This window comes from Leopardus geoffroyi, chromosome B3 (genome assembly GCF_018350155.1).
Source record: "Leopardus geoffroyi isolate Oge1 chromosome B3, O.geoffroyi_Oge1_pat1.0, whole genome shotgun sequence".
NCBI lineage: Eukaryota > Metazoa > Chordata > Mammalia > Carnivora > Felidae > Leopardus > Leopardus geoffroyi.
The window spans coordinates 73,713,978-73,734,224 of NC_059337.1; the positions used below are offsets into that span (position 1 = coordinate 73,713,978).

At 43.1% G+C, this 20,247-nt stretch overlaps 1 protein-coding gene and 1 long non-coding RNA gene across 9 annotated transcripts in view; one reads left to right on the top strand and one right to left on the bottom strand.

Annotated features, from left to right (window-relative positions):
- Nucleotides 1-17,790, top strand: part of LOC123583388 — a 29,273-nt gene extending 11,483 nt beyond the window's left edge. The window contains exons 2-3 of the long non-coding RNA XR_006704844.1: nucleotides 17,281-17,445; nucleotides 17,694-17,790. This is a non-coding gene — a long non-coding RNA (uncharacterized LOC123583388). The remainder of the gene's footprint in view (nucleotides 1-17,280; nucleotides 17,446-17,693) is intronic.
- Nucleotides 23-20,004, bottom strand: HAUS4 (HAUS augmin like complex subunit 4). 8 transcript variants are annotated; one of them, XM_045450369.1, is made up of 12 exons: nucleotides 19,772-19,987; nucleotides 18,637-19,172; nucleotides 18,189-18,319; nucleotides 17,761-17,845; nucleotides 15,240-15,382; nucleotides 15,019-15,150; nucleotides 14,421-14,555; nucleotides 13,357-13,453; nucleotides 12,595-12,740; nucleotides 12,101-12,231; nucleotides 11,688-11,756; nucleotides 10,001-10,471 (listed from the first exon to the last, which is right to left on the bottom strand). In XM_045450369.1, the coding sequence occupies exons 4-12, from the start codon at nucleotides 17,813-17,815 to the stop codon at nucleotides 10,288-10,290; spliced, it is 1,092 nt and encodes a 363-aa protein (XP_045306325.1). In that variant the 5' UTR covers nucleotides 17,816-17,845; nucleotides 18,189-18,319; nucleotides 18,637-19,172; nucleotides 19,772-19,987; the 3' UTR covers nucleotides 10,001-10,287. The 8 variants fall into 8 exon arrangements, with proteins under 8 accessions (XP_045306327.1, XP_045306325.1, XP_045306323.1 ...); XM_045450371.1 differs by lacking the exons at nucleotides 10,001-10,471; nucleotides 18,637-19,172 and adding an exon at nucleotides 23-586 and having other exon boundaries at nucleotides 19,780-19,988; XM_045450367.1 differs by lacking the exon at nucleotides 18,637-19,172 and having other exon boundaries at nucleotides 19,780-20,004.
- Nucleotides 20,005-20,247: the final 243 nt, after the last annotated feature.

The following is a 20,247-nucleotide window of genomic DNA, read 5'->3' on the forward strand; positions in this document are numbered from 1 at the left end:
AATCTCAGGATTTAAGACAAGATTAGGTATTAGGAAATTTATTTATATAAAAGGTCAAAATAAACCAAACAAAAAAAATTTGATCATTTTTTAATAGTCACCAAAGAGAACGTGGCAAATCAATTCCATTTTCTGTAAACACTCCTAATCGTGTTAATATTCTTCATATATAAACACATGTATTTATATATATGAAGTCAACAGTTTATGTAAAAAAAAGAATGTCTACTTTCATCACTGTGTTATTTAATATTATTCTGAAAAATCAAATAAAATAGGCTGGAAATTTGAAAAAGGGGTTATAGCTTTTGGAAAGAGAGAAGCAAATTTATCACTGTTTGCAGATGATATAATTGTATACATAGAAAATCCATAAGAATCTATTTTAAAATGATGAGAACTGAAAAAAAAGGGGAGGGGGCACCTGGGTGGCTCAGTTGGTTAAGTGTCTGACTTCAGCTCAGGTCATGATCTTGCGGTTGCAGTCTGTGAGTTCAAATCCGGCGTTTGGCTTTGTGCTGACAGCTCAGAGACTGGAGCCTGCTTTGGAGTCCGTGTCTCCCTCCCTCCTGTAGCCTTTTAAATGCTGAGAATAACCAGTTAGAAGACATAATTAATAAAAATATCCCAAAAACATGATAGTTAAGATTATGGACTGTGAAGAGGTGCCTGGCTGGCTCAGTCAGTGGAGCATATGACTTTTGTGAGATTGTGGGTTCAAGACCCACCGTGGTTACAGAGATTACTTAAAAATAAAATTTTGGGAGTACCTAGGTGGCTCAGTTAGTGAAGCATCTGACTTTAGAGGTCATGATCTCACAGTTCATGGGTTCAAGCCCTGCGTCAGGCTCTATGCTGACAGCTGAGAGCCTGGAGGCTGCTTTGGATTCTGTGTCTCCCTCTTTGCCCCCCCTCCCCCACCACTTGTGCTTCTTCTCTCTCTCTCTCAAAACTAAATAAGCATTAACATTTAAAAAAATAATAAAATCTTTATATATATAAAAAAAGACGGGACTATGGAGCCAGATGGAAAGAGATTAAAGTTCTGTTCTTCCATTTACTAGCCACATGAGCATAAACATCTCTGGCCTCAGTTTCCTCATCCATAAGATGGGAATGTAAATAAAAGTTTTTATCTATTGAGAATTAGTTAAGTTTAAATGTTTATTCTTAGAGAGAGCAAGCAGGGGAGGGGCAGAGAGAGAGAGAGAGGGAGAGAGAAATCCCAAGCAGGCTCTGTGCTGACAAAGCCCAATGACTCAGGGCTCCGACTCAAGAACCATGAGATCATGACCTGAGCCGAAATCAAGAGTCAGTGCTCAACTGACTGAGCCACCCAGGCACCCTGATGATTAGTTCAGTTTAAATTAATTAAAATAGCAACACACTTTACTGCACATAGTAAGCCTTCAATACTGTGATTAGGGGGCGCCTGGGTGGCTCAGTCGGTTAAGCGTCCGACTTCGGCTCAGATCATGATCTCGTGGTCTGTGGGTTCGAGCCCCTAGTCGGGCTCTGTGCTGACAGCCCACAGCCTGGAGCCTGTTTTGGATTCTGTGTCTGCCTCTTTCTCTGACCCTTCCCTGTTCATGCTCTCTCTCTGTCTCAAAAATAAATAAATGTTAAAAAAATTTTTAAAAAATACCATGATTAGTATTTTCCCCATTCACAGTGGTAACAATAACACTGCTATAAAATACATAGTTGTAACCTTACTGAAAAATGTGAGGAACCTATATAAAGAAAACAATAGGGGCACCTGAGTGGCTCAGTTGGTTAAGCATCCAACTCTTGATTTCAGTTCAGGTTCATGAGATCAAGCCCCACGTCAGGCTCTGCACTGACAGCGTGGAGCCTGCTTGGAATTCTCTCTCCTCTCTTTGCCCCTCCCCTGCTTGCACACACTCTCTCTCTCAAAATAAATAAATAAACATTAAAAAAAAAGAAGAAAACTACAAAGTTTTGCTGATACAATGAAAGAGAAAAAAAAGGAGACAGCCGTGTTCTTACAAAAAATGAATCTCATAAAGATGTCAATTCTTACAAAATTAATTTCTCACTTTTACAACATTCAATCACAATTCTAATGGAATCTTTTGTTACTTGACAAAATGATTCCACTGTTCATCTGTATAAAAATCAGACAAGAAAAGCAAAGAAAAATTTAAAAAAGAGGAGGGTGAAGAAGGAATTTATTCTATAGTTTTAGCCCTTTACCTTAAACCCCTTTATGAAATAAGCAATGTATAAATAAAGAGACACAACGTGCAGTTGGTATAAGAATAGAGAGAATAAAAGAGCTAAACCAATAGTCCAGAAACAGACCAGTTGTATGTGTGTACATGTTTGTGATTAAAAATGATTTTACTTGTAATAATAAAAACAGCTAACAATTACTGAGCCCTTCTTTTGTGTCAGGTTCTATGAAAAGCATTCCACATTTATAAGAACACTGTGAGGTAGGAAATATTATTCTTTCAGTCTTAGAAAGATTAAGTGAGCTGCCCCTCTAAGAAAGAGTTTAGATGGGGTACAAACTCAGGTCAACAGACTCTAGAGCCTTCGATCTTAACCTTAAGATATATCATCTATGATTTTCCTTCTAGAAAGCTATCCTACTATCCTAGACAATCTTTCCAAACTAGGACAAAGATTAATTAAGAGAAATGCTTAGCGTAGCATTTTTTTATGATTACAAAGAATGTAAAACAACAACTTGGATATCCTATAGGGGTATGGTTAAATAAATCATCCATGCAATGAAATCTTAAGCAGCCATTAAAATCAATGTTGCCAGAGAAAATTTAATAGCATGGAGGACCACTCAATGATATGCTATTCTGTGACACAGATTACAAACTGTATACACAGAATGACTTTGATATGTGGGAAAAAAGTGGTATTTTCCAAATTTTCTGTAATAAATGTGTTTATATTATATGAAAGACATTTTTAAAGTTTATTTATTTATTGAGAGAGAATGAGTAGAGGAGGGCAGAGAGAAAGGGGGACAGAAGATCCAAAGTGGGCTCTGTGATGACAGCAGAGAGGCCAATGTGGGGCTCAAACTCATGAACTGTGAGATCATGACCTAAGCTGAAGTCGGACACTTAGGTGAGCCACCCAGGTGCTCCTGGAAGACTTTTCTTTAAATTTTATTTATTTTAACAGAGAGAGAGAGAGAGAGAGAGAGAGAGAGAGAGAGAGAATCTCAAGCAGGCTCCAAGTGCAGCACAGAGCCTGATGTGGGACTCAATCCCACAATCCTGGGATCATGACCTGAGCTGAAACCAAGAGTTGTATGCTCAACTGACTGAGCCAACCAGGCGCCCCAGTTTAAGGCCTTTAGAGCAAAAACTGAGGTTTCCCGCTGAAGAAGAAATTCTGCCTCAAGACAGGAGCATCACTTCTGCCAGAGTTTCCTGCCTACAGCCTGCGCTATAAATTTCAGAATTGCCAGCCCCACAATCACATGAGCCAATTCCTTAAAATAAATCTTTTTATCTAATTAATATAATATAATAAATATAATAATATAACATACATAATAATATAATATAATCATATAATCATAGGTTCCGTTACTTGGGAGAGCCCTGACCTTGCTCTTTGGATAACCCTTTTCTAAACTCTGGGCTAATTGTTTACTTTTCATTATACATTCTTTCTTCAGCCAGGCTTGGTACATTTAAGTGTCTCTAAATTTCACTGTATTTTTCTGAGACTAGGAAAGCCACTTAGGCTAGACCTCAGCCACTCAAATACATACCATTTTTACTGTTTTTTAATTTTTTTAAGTTTATTTATTTATTGGGGGGGGGCAGACAGAGGGAGAATCCCAAGCAGGCTCTGCACTGTCAGCACCTAGCCCAATGAGGGGTTCAAACTCACAAATCGTGAGATCATGATCTGAGCCGAAATCAAGAGTCTAAGGCTTAACCAACTGAGTCACCCAGATACCCCATCGACGACATACCACTTTTCTTGGTAAATTATTTCTACAGATTGCTAATCTTGTCCATTATCAGTTGCCTCTTACATTTTCACTGTCTTAAGATATGAAAAGACCTACCAATTCCTTTTTTTAGTAACATATAATTTTTTTTAACATTTATTTGAGAGAGAGAGAAAGAGACAGAGCACAAGTGGGAGATAGGCAGAGACAGGGAGACACAGAATCCAAGGCTCCAGGCTCTGAGCTGTCAGCACAGAGCCCCAGGCAGGGCTCAAACTCTCTGAACTTGTGAGATCAGAACCTGAGCTGAAGTCGGATGCTCAACTGACAGAGCCACCCAGGCACCCTGACCTACCAGTTCCTTTAACAAAACCTAGCTCAGGTCCTTCAAGATGGGTAATGCGGAGGGACTGTTCACAGGGTGAGGGGCCCCACAGAGGGGGGTGGATGTCAGGGATTCCTTTCTCCTTTGAGGATCATCAGACTGGGCTCTAAGGGGGCACTGTATTTCCTCTTTGTGGTGGCTGAGGGAAAATGCAGGGTGGCTGCCTCAGAGACCTGGATAGTCACCCTTCATAGAGAACCTTGAAGGAACAGGTTTAGTTTGTCCAAGAGCCCCAGAGTTTCCTTAAGGAGAACAATCCTAGGGGCGCCTGGGTGGCTCAGTCGATTAAGCATCCGACTTCCGCTCAGGTCATGATCTTGTGGTCCGTGAGTTCAAGCCCTGCATTCAGCTCTGTGCTGACAGTTGAGAGCCTGAAACCTGCTTCGGATTCTGTGTCTCCCTTTCTGTCTACCCATCCCCCACTTGTGCGTTCTCATTCTCTCTGTCTCAAAAATAAATAATTATTAAAAGAAAAAAAAAGAACAATCCTATCCTGAGCTCTGGAGGTGATATACTTTGTTTCTTATTATTGAGGAAGAATCAGCAAGACTTAGTTCTTGATCAGATGTAGTAAAAGACAAGTGAAGAAAGATATGCCTGCAAAAGAATGAAGGAAAGGCAGTAAATGTAAATCTTTACTGAAACGCGTGAGGGGCAGCGAGGGCAACTGAAGTCCAAGATGTTAACCTTCAGCTCTCACTGTCACCCACGCCCTCTGCTGGCCCTCCTCCAATCCCCTTCCCACCTAGTCCACACTAGCCAACGGCTCATCCTGCGAACCTGCTATCTTCACTCACTGCAAAGAATGAGGACCAAGACAAACTGCTGTAGTGTCCCCTTTGGGCAGCACCGAACACCCTTCATGTCCCTTCTCCCACCTCCATGGAACAGTCTGGAGATACTTTTCCTACCAAACTATATTCATAAGCTCAGTAATTAGTTTATTTTTTCATGAAATTACTAGAATTAATATATTGATTTTCTATACCAAAACTGCTTTAAAGGCACTTGAGCAAGAAACAAATGCAATGATATTCAATTAAGCATTGTGTAATAGGGCAAACTGGGAACAATCTGAATATCTATCATAAAGGGAATGGTGAAATCATGATACAGCCATACCCCCAACGATATGAGCTAATATTTCTGTGCATACATTTGCAAATGTTTAGAAAAAGCTCTGCTCTGGCATTATATTCACCAAATCAGTCTAGTTATTCTGGGGTAGTGAATTGGCATAATGGGCTGTGTGTGTACACGCATGTGCACGTTAGACCTTTTACTTTTATATATTTCTGCTTGAATTTTTTTACAAAGCACATTTGTTTTGCTTTTAAGCCAATGTTTTTTATATAGTTGGGCAGCACTGTTGCTAGCAAATGTTCAGTTTTATTTAGGTTTTGGGAAACACGAGGAACAACTAGCTGTCCAGCTCCCTGTCATTTAGGGAACCAGGGCTGGGAACCACTGCCTTGGAAGCCATTTTGTTTTCTCAGGTAGTCACTTCTCAAACCTCAGCTCTCCAGAAACTTGATTGACGCCAGGGGATATTCTTTTCAAATTTTGGTCATTTAAGATGAAAGCTTTCCTTGGTGTGCGATTTACTCATTTCTCACCCTGTGCTTTCACTTACCGTCGCTTCCCCTTTCTCTGTCTTTGTCACTTTTTGCACAATGCCATCCCAAACTCACCTCTACAAATCCTGAACCAAATCTGTTTTCCCTACTAAGGCTCTAGCTTATAATCCCGGATTCACTTCTCTTGGTTTTTCAACCATACTCATTTGCACTTCCTGTTACTTTATATTCTTAGACTGTCTTTTAAATTAATTTTTTAACGTTTATTCATTTTTGAGAGGGGGGGAGGGGCAGAGAGAGAGGGAGACACAGAATCTGAAGCAGGCTCCAGGCCCTGAGCTGTCAGCACAGAGCCTGATGCGGGGCTCAAACCCACAAACTGGGAGATCATGACCTGAGCTGAAGTTGGATGCTTAACTGACTGAACTACCCAGCTGCCCCATATTCTTAGACAGTTTTTATGTGTCCACTATTGTCTATAAGTTGTAGACACTAAGACAGAGTCCATTTTTTTTTATCATTATTTCAAATACCAAAACCTAGTATGGTTTAAGATGAGTACCTAACTGAGGAAATGCTAAATGCCATAATAAATATCCGGAAAAACTATTTTGAGACTTTTGATGTCATCTCCAGATGCTACTAACTACAAAGGGAAAATGTACTTCTATATTTTAATTCTGAGCTTTTTAATTTTATTTTATTTTTTAACGTTTTGTTTATTTTTGAGACAGGGAGAGACAGAGCATGAACAGGGGAGGGTCAGAGAGAGGGAGACACAGAATCTGAAACAGGCTCCTGGCTCTGAGATGTCAGCACCGAGCCCGACGTGGGGCTCAAACTCACGGACCGCGAGATCACGACCTGAGCCGAAGTCGGCCACTTAACCGACTGAGCCACCCAGGCGCCCCTGTACTTCTATATTTTAGAGACATCAGCAGTTACCACCTTAACCAAGCAATCCAACTCAGCATAATTTAAATCTTTAAAAAAAAAAATTTTTTTTAATGTTTATTTTTGAGAGAGAGGGAAAGAGACAGAATGTGAGGGGGTGAGGGGCAGAGAGAGAGGGAGACAGAATCTGAAGCAGGCTCCAGGCTCTGAGCTGTCAGCACAGAGCCCCAGGCAGGGCTCAAACTCTCGAACTTGTGAGATCATGACCTGAGCCGAAGTCGGATGCTTAACCGACTGAGCCACCCAGGCATCCCCAACCCAGCATAATTAATAGTGACACACTCTAACCTGATATGGCTTCAGGGTGATATAATGTGAAGTATGTTATGTCATCTATTAAGTTTTCTTTGCAAAAATGTTTACCCTGAATCTAAAAAGGCTGTAGACCTACTTCCAGTTTACAGGAAATATACGCTTATAGCACTGTCCAATAGAACTTTTTTTTAAACAGCATTTGTATTTTTTGTTAATGTTTATTTATTTTGAGAGAGAGAGAGAGAACAAGTGGGGAGTGGGAGAGGGGCAGAGAGAGGAGAAAGGAAATCCCAAGCCAGCTCCACAATCAGTGCAGAGCCCAACACAGGGCTCAATTTCACACCATGAGATCATGACCTGGGCAGAAATCAAGAGTCGAACACTTAACCGACTGAGCCACCTCGGCACCCCAATAACTTCTTTATATTTTTAAAAACTTTTAGGGGCGCCTGGGTGGCACAGTCGGTTAAGCGTCCGACTTCAGCCAGGTCACGATCTCGCGGTCTGTGAGTTCGAGCCCCGCATCAGGCTCTGAGGTGATGGCTCAGAGCCTGGAGCCTGTTTCCGATTCTGTGTCTCCCTCTCTCTCTGCCCCTCCCCCGTTCATGCTCTGTCTCTCTCTGTCCCAAAAATAAATAAACGTTAAAAAAAAAAAAAAGTAATAAAAAAAAAAAAACTTTTATTTATTGGGACTGGGGTGGCTCAGTAGTTGGGCGTCTAACTTCAGTTCAGGTCACAATCTCAGTTTGAGTTTGAGCTCCACATTTAAAAAATTAAAAAAAAAATTTAAACGTTTATTAAGTAATCTATACTCCCAACGTGGGTCTAGCGTTGGTAGCATAGTGGTGAGCATAACTGCCTTCCAACGTGGGTCTTAAACTACAACCCAAGATCAAGAGTCCCACTGACTGTTCCACTGACTGAACCAGTCTGGCGCCCCTAGAACTTCCTAGAATGATAGAAATGTTGTATATTTGTACCATCCAATACAGTAACCACCAACCTACTGAAATTTTATGTCATCCTAATTAACTTAAATTTGAATTTAAATACCTGTATGTGGCTAGTGGCTACTATATTGGACAGAACAGGAAAGGTGCAAGTTAACTACTGCAGGAAATAGACAATGGGACATTCTACAAAGTAACCAGCCTGGATTTTTCAAAAAATTAATTTCTATTTAAAAAAAAAAAAAAAAGGTAGGAGAAATGGTCTATTTTTTAAAGAGATCAAAGGGGCGCCTGGGTGGTTCAGTTGGTTAATAAGGTTGAGCCCCACATCGGGCTCTGCAGTAAGTGTGGAGCCTGCTTGGGATTCTCTTTCTCCCTCTCTCTGCCCCTCCCCTGCTTGCACTCTCTCTCTGTCTCTTGCTCTCAAAAATAAGTAAACATTAAAAAAAAAAAAAAGAAAAAGAAAAAAAAGAGAGAGAGAGAGAGAGAGATTAAAGAAACCTAATATCCAAATGTAATGCCTGGGCCTTTATTGGACCCTAGACCAGGAAAACATATTAGGGAAATTTTAATATGACCTGGATAAGAGTTATTACAAAGTTACTAACTTTTAGGTATAATAATTTTATTAGTTATACAGAGGAGTGCCCCTATTTTTAGGAGTTACCTGCTTAAGTATTTAAGAAATGAAATATCACATTTGTAATTTACTATAAAATGGTTCTAGAAAAAAAAAAGTCCATATAACCAAATATTTATCAATCTATTTAGAGAGAGAGGGAGGAAAGAGAGAAAAGAAACAGAGAAAATCAAAATGTTAGTAGTTGTTGAATCTAGGTTGTTGAGATTATACTGGTGCTTATTGTATTATTCTTTTATATTTTTCTGTAAGTTTGAAACTTTACCCCAAAAATGTTGGGGAAAAGAACACTATAGAACTAAGCAATATTGATTATTTCTGACTTTTTCCATTAATTGGTTTGTGATTTGTTAATTTTCCTTATAGATAAATGGCAATAAGCACCATTTACAGAAAAAGCTAAAAAAAAAAAAAATTAAAATTATGTCAGGATACCTGGGTGGCTCAGTCAGTTGAGCATCCAGCTCTTGATTTTGGTTCAGGTCATGATATCAGGGCTTGTGGGTTCCAGCCCCAGCTCTACATTGACAGTGTAGATTCTCTCTCTCTCTCTGGCTCTCTGGGATTTTCTCTCCCTCTGTCTGGCCCCCCCCCCCCCCCCCCCCCACACTCTCTCTCTCAAAATAAACAAACTTAAAAAAAAAATAAAATTATGTCAAAGACCTTAGTCTTTCCTATAAAGCAATCCAAGACCATCGTTATTCATTGTAGCAGAATGCCTCAAGACAGCCTCCCTTGAAAGAAGTTTGAGAAGCTAGGTAGGCTCTTCTAAATAAGGGTGGAGGTCTTCTGCTTCTGTTCTCAGTCCCCGACTGTGATGCCAATCAGGGCCCTGCCTTGTTCTAAAATAAGTGGACTGTGAAACTTGGTCCCTCAGGGTGATCTCTTCCCACTCTCTGCTTTCAGAGGAAAAAGTAACCCTCAAACCACACCAGAGGGAAGCAGGAATCCAAGGGGCGGGTGTCCCTTCTAGTAACAGAGCTGGGTGCCCTGCTGCTTTATCAGGACTGCCCCACTGAGAGCTGTGGTGATGGAATAGTTCCCCCTCCCCCACCTCACCCCACCTTGGCATCGAGCACTCCTCTGGATATTATAGTTCTTCAAGAGCAAGGCCAGATGTAATCCATGTCTGCTCTCCAAGAATGAAGCCTCTAAGGCTCCAGGTGGGCAGGCTGCACTCCTGCCTCCCACTGCTAGCAGAGGCATTATCCATCGGTCTGTCTGGATCCACTCAGTTCTCCTCCTTACCCACCTTTCATGTTCTTTTTTCATCCTTGCCCAAAGGAAGCATCATCACTTTATTCAGGAGGTAATCAAATATCCTATAGGGCTGACACTGACAAATAGTTGCACATAAAATTATATAAATCTGTTACATTTCCCAGAAGAGACTCAGTCACTGTAAACAAGGAAGAAAAACCAGGACGGTGCCTAAACCACTGCAGGGCTTCAAGCAAGTGTCCCCACACTTCCGGAGTGAAGGTGGGCCTCAGGTGGAGGTGGTCCTTTTGGCAGGAGGGGGAGGCAGCACCGGAGCAGAAGTCCACCTCCAGACCCCCACCAGCCAGGGCTCAGCGGCAGGCCTTGTTAAACTCTTGGAGGGCCCAGCGCTTGTTCTCAGTTGCCTGCTTGAGTTGAGTGTACTCTTTTACCAGCCTGTCAAACTCCTCCCCAAGGACCTCATAGGTGCTCAGGACCTGTCGGGACTTCTCCATGTCCTGCTCTTGTAGGCAGATGGCCCCCTCCAAACGGTCCCTACACACCCGGGGAACAGAAGATACAATATAAGGATCTGGCTCCTCAGAAAGTAGACAAGATTATCCAAAAGATACAAAAATGCTGATTGAAACAGGTACATGCACCCCAATGTTTACAGCAGCGCTATCAACAACAGCCAAAGTATGGAAAGAGCCCAAATGTCCATCGACAGATGAATGGATAAAGAAGATGTGGTGTGTGTATATATATATATATATATAGTGTAATTTTAAAAAAATTTTTTAATGTTTATTTATTTTTGATAGAACACAAGGGGGGTAGGAGAAGAGAGAGAGGGAGACCCAGAATCTGAAGCAGGCTCCAGGCCCTGAGCTGTCAGCACAGAGCCCGACATGGGGCTCGAGCCCATGGACCATGGAGATCATGACCTAAGCTGAAGTTGGTCGCCCAACCAACTGAGCCACCCAGGTGCCCCTATATACAGTGTAATATTACTCAGCAATCAAAAAGAATGAAATCTTGCCATCTGCAACAAAGTGAATGGAACTAGAGTGTATTATGCTAAGCAAAATAAGTCAGAGAAAGACAAATGTCATATGATTTCACTCATATGTGCAATTTAAGAAACAAAACAGATGAACATAGGGTAAAAGAAGGAAAAATAAGAAAAACAGAAGGGAGGCAAACCATAAGAGACTCTTAAATATAGAGAACAAACTGAGGGTTGCTGGAGGGGAGGTGGGTGGGGGGATGGGCTAAATGGGGGATGGGCATTAAGGAGGGCACTTACTGGGATGAGCACTGGGTGTTGTATGTAAGTCATGAATCACTGGATTCTACTCCTGAAACCAATACTACACTGTATGTTAACTAACTTGAATATAAATTAATAATTTTTTTAAAAAAAGAAAGAAAGTAGACAAGAATGTGACCACGTTAAAATGAATAGGTGTGGAGAACACAGGACCAGCTCTGAGTAACTGCACCCTGTCCTCACGAGTTCTTACCTTTTTTTTTTTCAAAAATTTTTTTAATGTTTATTTTATTTTTGAGAGAGAGAGAGAGAGAGACAGAGTGTCAGCAGGGGAAGGGCAGAGAGAGAGGGAGACAGAATCCGAAGCAGGCTCCAGGCTCTGAGCTGTCAGCACAGAGCCCGACGTGGGGCTCGAACTCAGGAACCATGAGATCATGACCTGAGCGGAAGTCGGATGCTTAACCGACTGAGCCACCCAGGCACCCCGGGAGTTCTTACCTAATGAGACGATGAACTTCCACTTTCTCAGTAGTGTAAGTGTCAGATAAGATCTTTAGCTCCTCCATCCTGACAAAGGGAAGAAAGAAGTATCAGCCTGATGATCCCTGACAACAGCAAAGTTATGAACACAACAGAGAGTACCTGCCTATGGTCAAGGTGTGGGCTAAGCAGTGACAGGACAAGCAAGGTCACTCTGAGTTCCTGAGTAATGTATCTCATCTCACAGGAAAGCACCTATTTCAGAAGGCTTTAAAAATAAGACTCAGGAATGGTGAATGCTTATGGGTAATCCAAAGGCTAATACCCACAAGGTGCTAGGCATGGTGGAGAGGAAAGACAGATGAGGGTGACGATTGAAGGGGGTGGTGTGTGACACAGAGTTCCTTGGACCCACAGGGGTCAAAGCTCACCTCAGCTTAAGGATCATGGCACTGCACTTGATCTCTAGGTACTGAGCATTGATGCGGTCCAGCTCAGACTGAGTCTTAAGCCGGTGCTCTTGAAGAAGCCTCTGCAGCAAGGCTAGGCAGCGGAGAAGCACCTGAGCCCCCGGGAGGCAGGAAGAAGAGGGCAAAATCAAAGTCAGTGGTAAAGAAGGCAGATCAGAAATCCTCGTCTTCCTCAGGGCACCCGGGTGGCTCAGTCGGCTAAGCATCAACGTTGGCTCAGGTCATGATCTCACAGTTCATGAGTTCGAGCCCCACCATCGGGCTCTGTGCTGGCAGCTTGGAGCCTGGAGCCTGCTTTAGATTCTGTCTTTTTCTCTCTCTGCCCCGCCCCTGCTCACGCTTTGTCTCTCTCTCAAAAATAAATAAACATTAGAAAAAAAAATTCTTGGCTTCCCCCAAAGTGCCCCTGGGGCCAGGATAAAAGGGGGAGTGGCTATCCCACTGCCCTGACAAACCTGGGAGTAGGTGGCACTCTTCTTCTCCAGCAGCACCATCTGCTCCTGCTGCTGGCTCTTGGCATCCTGGCATTGCTGCTTCTCACCCACCAGGATCTCTGCCAGTTTCCACACCTTTGCCGCCTTCAAGGTTTCACTGTCTGAATCTGGGCAAAGAAACAGAGGACTAGACAGGAAAACCCTAACTGCTACTGCCCTTCTGAGGCCATTTTTCAGTGCCTTATCCCTTATCTAGCTCTACAAATTCTCTCTTCAGGTTTTCTTCTGACATCCTGTTAAAATGGCCCACTTCTCATAATTAAGTTCTCTTTCCTCTTACCTTTATTTTTTATTTTAAAATTTTCTTTATTTAAGTAATCTCTACACCCAACGTGGGGCTTGGCCTCACAACCTAGAGATCAAGAGTCACATGCTCTTCCATCTGAGCCAGCCATGTGCCCCTCGCTCTTACCTTTAATTCCAGATTTGGCCCTTAATTCTTAAGTCAAATAAATAAGATAAGGAGAACAGCTTTTAGCTTGAACTTTCCTCCCTATTCCATTCCGATTCTCCTAAGAATGAATTCATCCTTCCCTGTAGCAAGAGGACACTCCCACTTGGTTTTCACACAATTCCTTGCTTGTATTCTACCAGCAAGGAAAGAAGCCTCTCCAGTGCTTCCTAGCTTCTGTCGCAAATCTATAATTCAACAAGTTATTCTCAGAAGAGCAGACCAAGAGACTGGAAGGTCGGCTGTGGACAGAACGGAGTGCCAGCACTCACCTGAATTGGGGTCATGGTAGCACAGCAGGGTGAAACATTTCTTCTTGAGCTGCTCCTCTACTTCCAGCGGGAGCCGAGCTCTCATCCACACAAAATCCTACAACCGCAGGAATGAGAAGGGAGATGCAAATAGACCGTTAGAACTAGGAAGATCCAGCCGATGAGCACAGGATGATAAGTATCTCAGTGATAACCAGAGAAAATGCCTCAAGAGACATCAAGGAGATTCACTTTTAGCCTACCAAATTTGCAAAGGATAAAATGATGGTTAAGAGCCCATGTTGATGAAAAAGTGGGGAGCTGGCAATATGCACCAATGTTTAATGTGTATATCCTCTTGACCCATCGATCCCACCTCAAGTACTAATACTCCGGGAAATAATCATACAAAGGCAAACACACCTATGAACTAGCATGTTCCTATCAGTGTGGTTTCTAACAGCAAAATGTAGAAACAACCATATCGATCACTAACGTTGAGCAAACTGTGCTACATTCATACAATGGAATCCTTTTGGTTTTTTTAGGTTTTTTAGTGTAATCTCCACCCCCCCATCCTGGGGCTCAAACTCACCACCCGGAGATCAAGAGTCACGTGCTCTACCAACTGAGCCTGCCAGGTGCCCCCACACAATGGAATCCTACCAGTGATTTAAATTGATGATATACTAAGAACACTGAGCACAAACTACGTGCCTGGTACTGTGCTTGGAGTGCTTTAGGGACTATTGTTTTATTTGTGTTTATTTATTGACTCGAAAAAAAGTCCAAAATATATTCAGTGAAAACTGATTATATTCACTATACAAGCATGGAGGCTATAATACCGTTTATGTCAAGTTATATATAAAACACTGTATTTATTTCTAGATGTAGTATTTCAGCTTTTACTCTCTTCTGTGTAACATATCTATCTCTTATTTATTAGAGTTTGGCCCCCCCCCCATGAAATTAACGCGTATCATTTTTGAAAAAACAATAAAGTGTAATGAGACCGTGTTTAAGTATATGGGAGAAATTAAACCATTTCACTTCTTTGGTCCCCGTATCTGCCCACTCCCAACCTCTGAGGGGGGCATGAGCTCCAGAAGGTCGGCTTTCTCCAGCCCTAGCAGCGGAGGCATTTCCTTCTCCCGGCTGGGCCCTAACAGCCCCGTCAGTTCAGTCACGAGTAGCCGCTGTTCAAGGGTCTCGTGAAACTGAAAGAGAATAAAAAACAAAAAGAGGTTACTATAAAATTTCTCCCACTCCACCTCCTCCATCCTCATATACCAGTTCTTCACACATTTTTAAAGTCCTCAAACACGTTATCCCCTTCAGCTGCCAGCGCTTTCTCCTGTCAGTCTTCCTTTTCAAAACCCTAACAACACACCCACCTCTTCCCCCATAACTACGGTCCATTTCTTTCTTTCCTTTTTTTTGTTAAGGTTTTATTTTTAAGTAATCTCTACACCCAACATGGGGCTCAAACTCACAACCCTGAGATCAAGAGAGGCATGCTCTACCCCCCAAGCCAGCCAGGTGCCCCCTGTCCAGTTCTTTTTTGATAACCATTACTCAAAGCTCCTATTTCCCCTAGATCATACAATCAGGCGAAGCCATAGTTGGCCTAGTCATTCCTGCAGGTGGTAACCAATGCCTACTGTGTCTCTCCTGCTTCACCTTTTTGTCTTCAGAAGTTAAATTTGTGTCTTGTGTCTTCACATAGTAGTCCACAAGCAGCTCTTGAATGACTCTCTGTAAAATCTCAGACCTCAACCATGTTGTTTTATGCAGTCGAACTTCCTTCCATGCCTAGAAAACCAAAAAAATCCCAGGTAGGAACTTCTCTGTCTTGGAAGATTTTCCCTTTCTCCTATCATCCCTCCCCCGAGAGCTCTTACCTGAGCCTGCTCCTTTGCCAGGGTGAGGCTTAAGCCACTCTCGTCTACGTGTTGTGCGAGACTCAGCAGCAGCTTGCTGAAGTGTGGGTTTTGTAACAGGTCCTTTTCACTCAGGTTACAAGGAGGAAGCTGTTTGCTGCACACTTCGTGGGATGTCCCCATAGAGACAAAAAAAAAGCAAGGATGGTATTATATATAATTGAGAATAACTCTTAGCTTAACACTTTCAAAAAGGTTTTTGGTAGGGGAGTTTTCTAAATCTAATGAAATGTTTATTTCTTTATTTTTATTTATTTTAAAAAATGTTAATGTTTATTTATTTTTGAGAGAGAGAGAGAGAGACAGAATGCAAGGGGTGGGGCAGAGAGAGAGGGAGACACAGAATCCAAAGCAGGCTCCAGCTGTCAATGCAGACCCCGATACAGGGCTTGAACTCACAGGCCGTGTGATCATGACCTGAGCCGAAGCTGGCCACTTAACTGACTGAGCCACCCAGGCGCCCCTAATGAAATGTTTAAAAACAAACAAACAAAAAAACCCCACAAATAAACTAGAGGCAACACTCAAAGTAACAAGTATTTATAATATATACGAAGATATTGATCAAGGATTAGGGAATGAGTCTCTAATAAAACTAAGAGATTTGGGGTGCCTGGGTGGCTCAGTCAGTTAAGTGACCGATTTTGGCTCAGGTCATGATCTCACAGTTTGTGAGTTTGAATCCTGCATAGGGCTCTGTGCTGACTGTGCGGAGTCTGCTTGGGATTCTCTCTCTCTCCTCCTCTTTCTCTGCCCCTTCCCTGAGTGCATTCTCTCTCTCTCTCTCTCTCAAAACAAATAATCCTAAAAAAATAATAATGAGATAATAAAACTAAGAGCTTAGAAAATGGAAGTACAGTTGGAAAATATTACACAAATAGAGTCAGGAATAAGGGACCTCTTAGTAGGGATCTCCACAGTACCCCAAATATCTCATTCACACTGAATAACTAGAATTCTTGAGGAAGGGGGAAAAAAAAACATGTAAAGTTCCTTTGGATGTGATCTCTAGTCACATAAGCAAGACTGAGAAAAGGTATATTCTTAGGGATAAGTGAAAACCTTAATGGAATTCTTATTGTAAACAGAGTTGAGTAACCCACGTGGATTCAGAGCAGCACATGTATGAGAAAAAGTGCAGGAAACTGGGATCCTCTGGTTATTCCATAGGTTCAAGGGGCTTTCTTTAAAAATTTACATTTAGGGGCGCCTGGGTGGCGCAGTCGGTTAAGCGTCCGACTTCAGCCAGGTCACGATCTCGCACTCCGTGAGTTCGAGCCCCGCGTCGGGCTCTGGGCTGATGGCTCGCAGCCTGGAGCCTGTTTCCGATTCTGTGTCTCCCTCTCTCTCTGCACCTCCCCCATTCATGCTCTGTCTCTCTCTGTCCCAAAAATAAATAAACGTTGAAAAAAAAAAAATTAAAAAAAAAAAAATTTACATTTATTGGGGCTCCTGGGTGGTTCAGTTGGTTAAGTGACCGACTGCGGCTCCGGTCATGATCTTGCAGTTTGTGAGTTTGAGCCCCGTGTCGGGCTCTGTGCTGACAGCTCAGAGCCTAGAGCCTGCTTCAGATTCTGTGTCTCCCCCTCTCTCTACCCCTCACCATGCTCTGTGTCTCTCCACCTCTCAATAATAAATAAACGTTAAAAAAAATTAAAAATTTATGTTTATTTAGTTTTTGAAAGAGACAGAGCACAAGTGGCAGAGGGGCAGAGAGAGAGGGAGACACAGAATCCGAAGCAGGCTCCAGGCTCTGAGCGGTCAGCACAGAGCTCGACGCGGGGCTCAGGCTCACAGACCACAAGATCATGCCTGAGCTGAAGTCAGACGCTCAACCGACTGAGCCACCCAGGCACCCCATCGGCCTTTCTATCTCTTTTCTCACACGTTTTGTGCTGGGGTCTTCTGTTTTATTCCTACTTACCAAACAATCAAACTTTCATTCTTTGGACCCTCAGAAAGTCCTTTTGAAGAATAAGAAATCTCCTTTTTCTCCCCTCAGGCACTGAAGGATCAACATGGAAATGGTCAAAATGTAGAAGATTCAAGTTCTTGAAGGATTCAAGATATAGAAAAGGTTTGAAATATGGAAAGAATTCAAGATACGAGACGATATGGAAGCATCTGAGATTTTAGAGTACAAGATATGAGAAAATTCAAGACGCAGGTAGGAAGGAAGCCTTCACAGAGTTTCCTGGTCAGCCTTACATTCAGGTTATGCCTGCTAACACAGCATCAGAGCAGCATGAGTTTTTAGTCCACTGCAGGAGCAGACACTTGATAGGAGCCAGTGTAATATGTTTTCCAATAAGAGAGTATTTAAGAATCTTCATGTATTCTCTAGTTTCCCCCAGAAACTTAGGCTTTTATGTGAGAAACCATACTGGTGAACTTTATAAATCCTTTTTATTATAGAAAGCAAGAACCTGGATAAGATCTCTCTGGAGAAGTCATCAAACCTCCTTCAAATGGCAGCCCTTACCTTGTTGGAGTATTTCCATTCCTTCTCCAGGTGAGCAGAAATCCCCGGATGCCATCTGATTTTCTTGAAATTCTTATCTGTGGAACTGAGTGAAAGAAAACACAAAGTGAATAAACTGGGTTGCTGCTCCAGAGAAAACTACCATGGGTTCAAGTTTCTGTTGTCTATGAGCTGGGGAGGAACTTCAGGGATGCCTCTTACAGGGAGGGACTATATTGCACATCATGGGTCCCAAGCTCTTGCAAGTTTTATAGACAGACTTCTAAGTGGCAAAACAATTTGCATTCTAAGCACATAAATGTTTCCACTTGTTCCAAGCCTTCTAAAAAGGAGCCTTCTTTGGAAAGAAAATTTTCCAATTCACTGAACAGGACGATGCTCCCCTCCCCTCACCATTATGTCTAAGTTAAAACGGAGTTGCTACTTGCCAGTGATGAGTGAGTTGGAGGAAGGGAGGGTGGGGAGTCAATGTCTGCTTTTTTTCCCTAGTCAAATAACTCCACTTTCAAATTCCACAATAGTTTCTTGTACTTCTTTAACTTGTCCTTTCATCTAAGACCTGTTGGTAGTTTTTGATCATTAACTTTAGAATCGTCCTTCAGGAATGACAAATCATTCCATATTGAACAACCACCATTGGTTATCACATAGCAGCGTTAGTAAAGAGCACCTGGAGGAAAGAGCATGACAAGAAGACTGACAGGGAGGTCGGCGCCAAAAGAGCAATGCAAAGGTGTAGTTAATACAGCTAAGCCTGGGCTGTGGGCTGTGGGGTGTTTTGCCAGAACATGGAGTACACTGAAAAGGATGACATCAACACAAAGAGGCAGTAAAGGTGGGCACAGTTTGGACTCAAGACAAAATTTTTCCCTTGACCTTATCTTCCATTTTTTTGCTCCACCCCGTCCTCTCTGTAAGGTATTAAACTCCAAAGGGCAGCTGAGCCTCCCAAAGAAGACATTGAAGGTTATTAGGATTTAACATTTGATGTTCACAGAACATTTGGTTTACTCCCTTGTTTTATGAGTAGCATCAAAGTAACTACTCATTTATTATTAAGTTTACTTATTTATTTTGAGAGAGAGAGAGAGAGAGTGATGGAACAAGAGCAGGGAAGGGCAGAGAGAGAAGGAGAGAAGGAATCCCAAGCAGGCTCCATGCTGTCACTGCAGAGCCCTTGGTGGGGCAGTGGCTCCATCCCACCACCCACGAGATCATGACTTGAGCCAAGATCAAGAGTTGGATGTTTAATGACTGAGCCACCCAGGCGCCCCTACTACTCATTTATTTTGTAACATGGTCTAGAGAGGAACACAGATGAGGAGTCCAGATCCTAGGACTTCATTTGCAGCTTAGCCGTCGCTGCTGTGTGAAGTTAAGGGAAATGCTTTTTGGTGCCAAACTTTCTTCGCCTGCAAAAGAGATAATAAATCCTGCCTTGGATGAGACATCAAGAACTAATAACACAACTCGTTAACAAAAGCCACTAGTTAAACTCAGTGTTTTAACAATTCTGTTGATCTAAGTTCTGCAGGCAAATTTCGCAGACGGAAATGAGGACCAATCCAAATTTCAAAAAAGTCAGCTGTTCTTCCCTCCCTAGGGGAACTACCCACTGGGGTTTTCTTAGGGTGCTTTTCTTTACCCTTTTAAAATGTTACAGGGCGTGAACGAAGGCGACAATCAGACTCGATTCTCCACCCTCTGCACTCAGACGTGTTAAAACGCTGCTACAGGGACCCAAGCATTTAAATGTTCTGACTCAGGCGTCTTTTAAATTCTTAGAGCTGTCTTTACACGCTGCACTGAACGTTAAATTGATTTTACAGGTATTTTCACAAGATGTGACCCTTACAGGGCCCGAGATGAATCAAAATGCGGAGAGGGCTCTCCGGCGCCTACTTCCCTTCCGTCTGGGCAGCCAAGGATTCCCAAGGGCGAGGGCGGCCGGACTGACCCTCCCAGCACTCCTCCTCCCCGCCGCGCCGCCCTCCGACCCTCAGAGGCAAACCTGCACACCATGGGGCAGCTGAAGCTCCCGAGGCAGTGCGGAGCGGCCTGGGGCGGGATGGCCCGCAGCGTCCACGCCGGAATCCCGCCCGCACCCGGGCTCCGGAACCTCTCACTCGGGCCTGCACTGGTGTTGGGGGAAGCTAGGCCCGGGTGGACTGGGCAGGAACTTCGGGGGAGAGGGGGAAAAGGCCGAAAGTGCACAGGGGCCCCGTGGGAGGGAGGAGGGGCGGGGCCCCGTGGGAGGGAGGAGGGGCGGGGCCCCGCCTGAAGCGGGAACTGCAGGCCCCGCCCCTCGTCGAGCGCGCGCCCTCAGACCTCAACCACCTGCGAGCCCGGCTTTTCGACTTTTGGAGTGCGGGTTGGGAAGGCCTCTTTGCCCCTTTTTTTGAGGGCCTCCCCTTTGTTGAGGGCAAATGTAGAGAAAATGGTAATGATTGCTAACATTTATCGAGGGCCTACAATGAGTCAAGAGCT

Bases quoted from the DNA above. Each gene is read 5' to 3' on its own strand.
- HAUS4 (XM_045450367.1), bottom strand. From the start codon at position 17,815: ATGGCATCCGGGGATTTCTGCTCACCTGGAGAAGGAATGGAAATACTC. The intron at 13,454-14,420 runs GTTGGGAGTGGG...CTGCGGTTGTAG, and splicing joins AGCTCATGCCCCCCTCAGAG to GATTTTGTGTGGATGAGAGC. The intron at 10,472-11,687 runs GTAAGAACTCCC...CCGGGTGTGTAG, and splicing joins GAAGTTCATCGTCTCATTAG to GGACCGTTTGGAGGGGGCCA.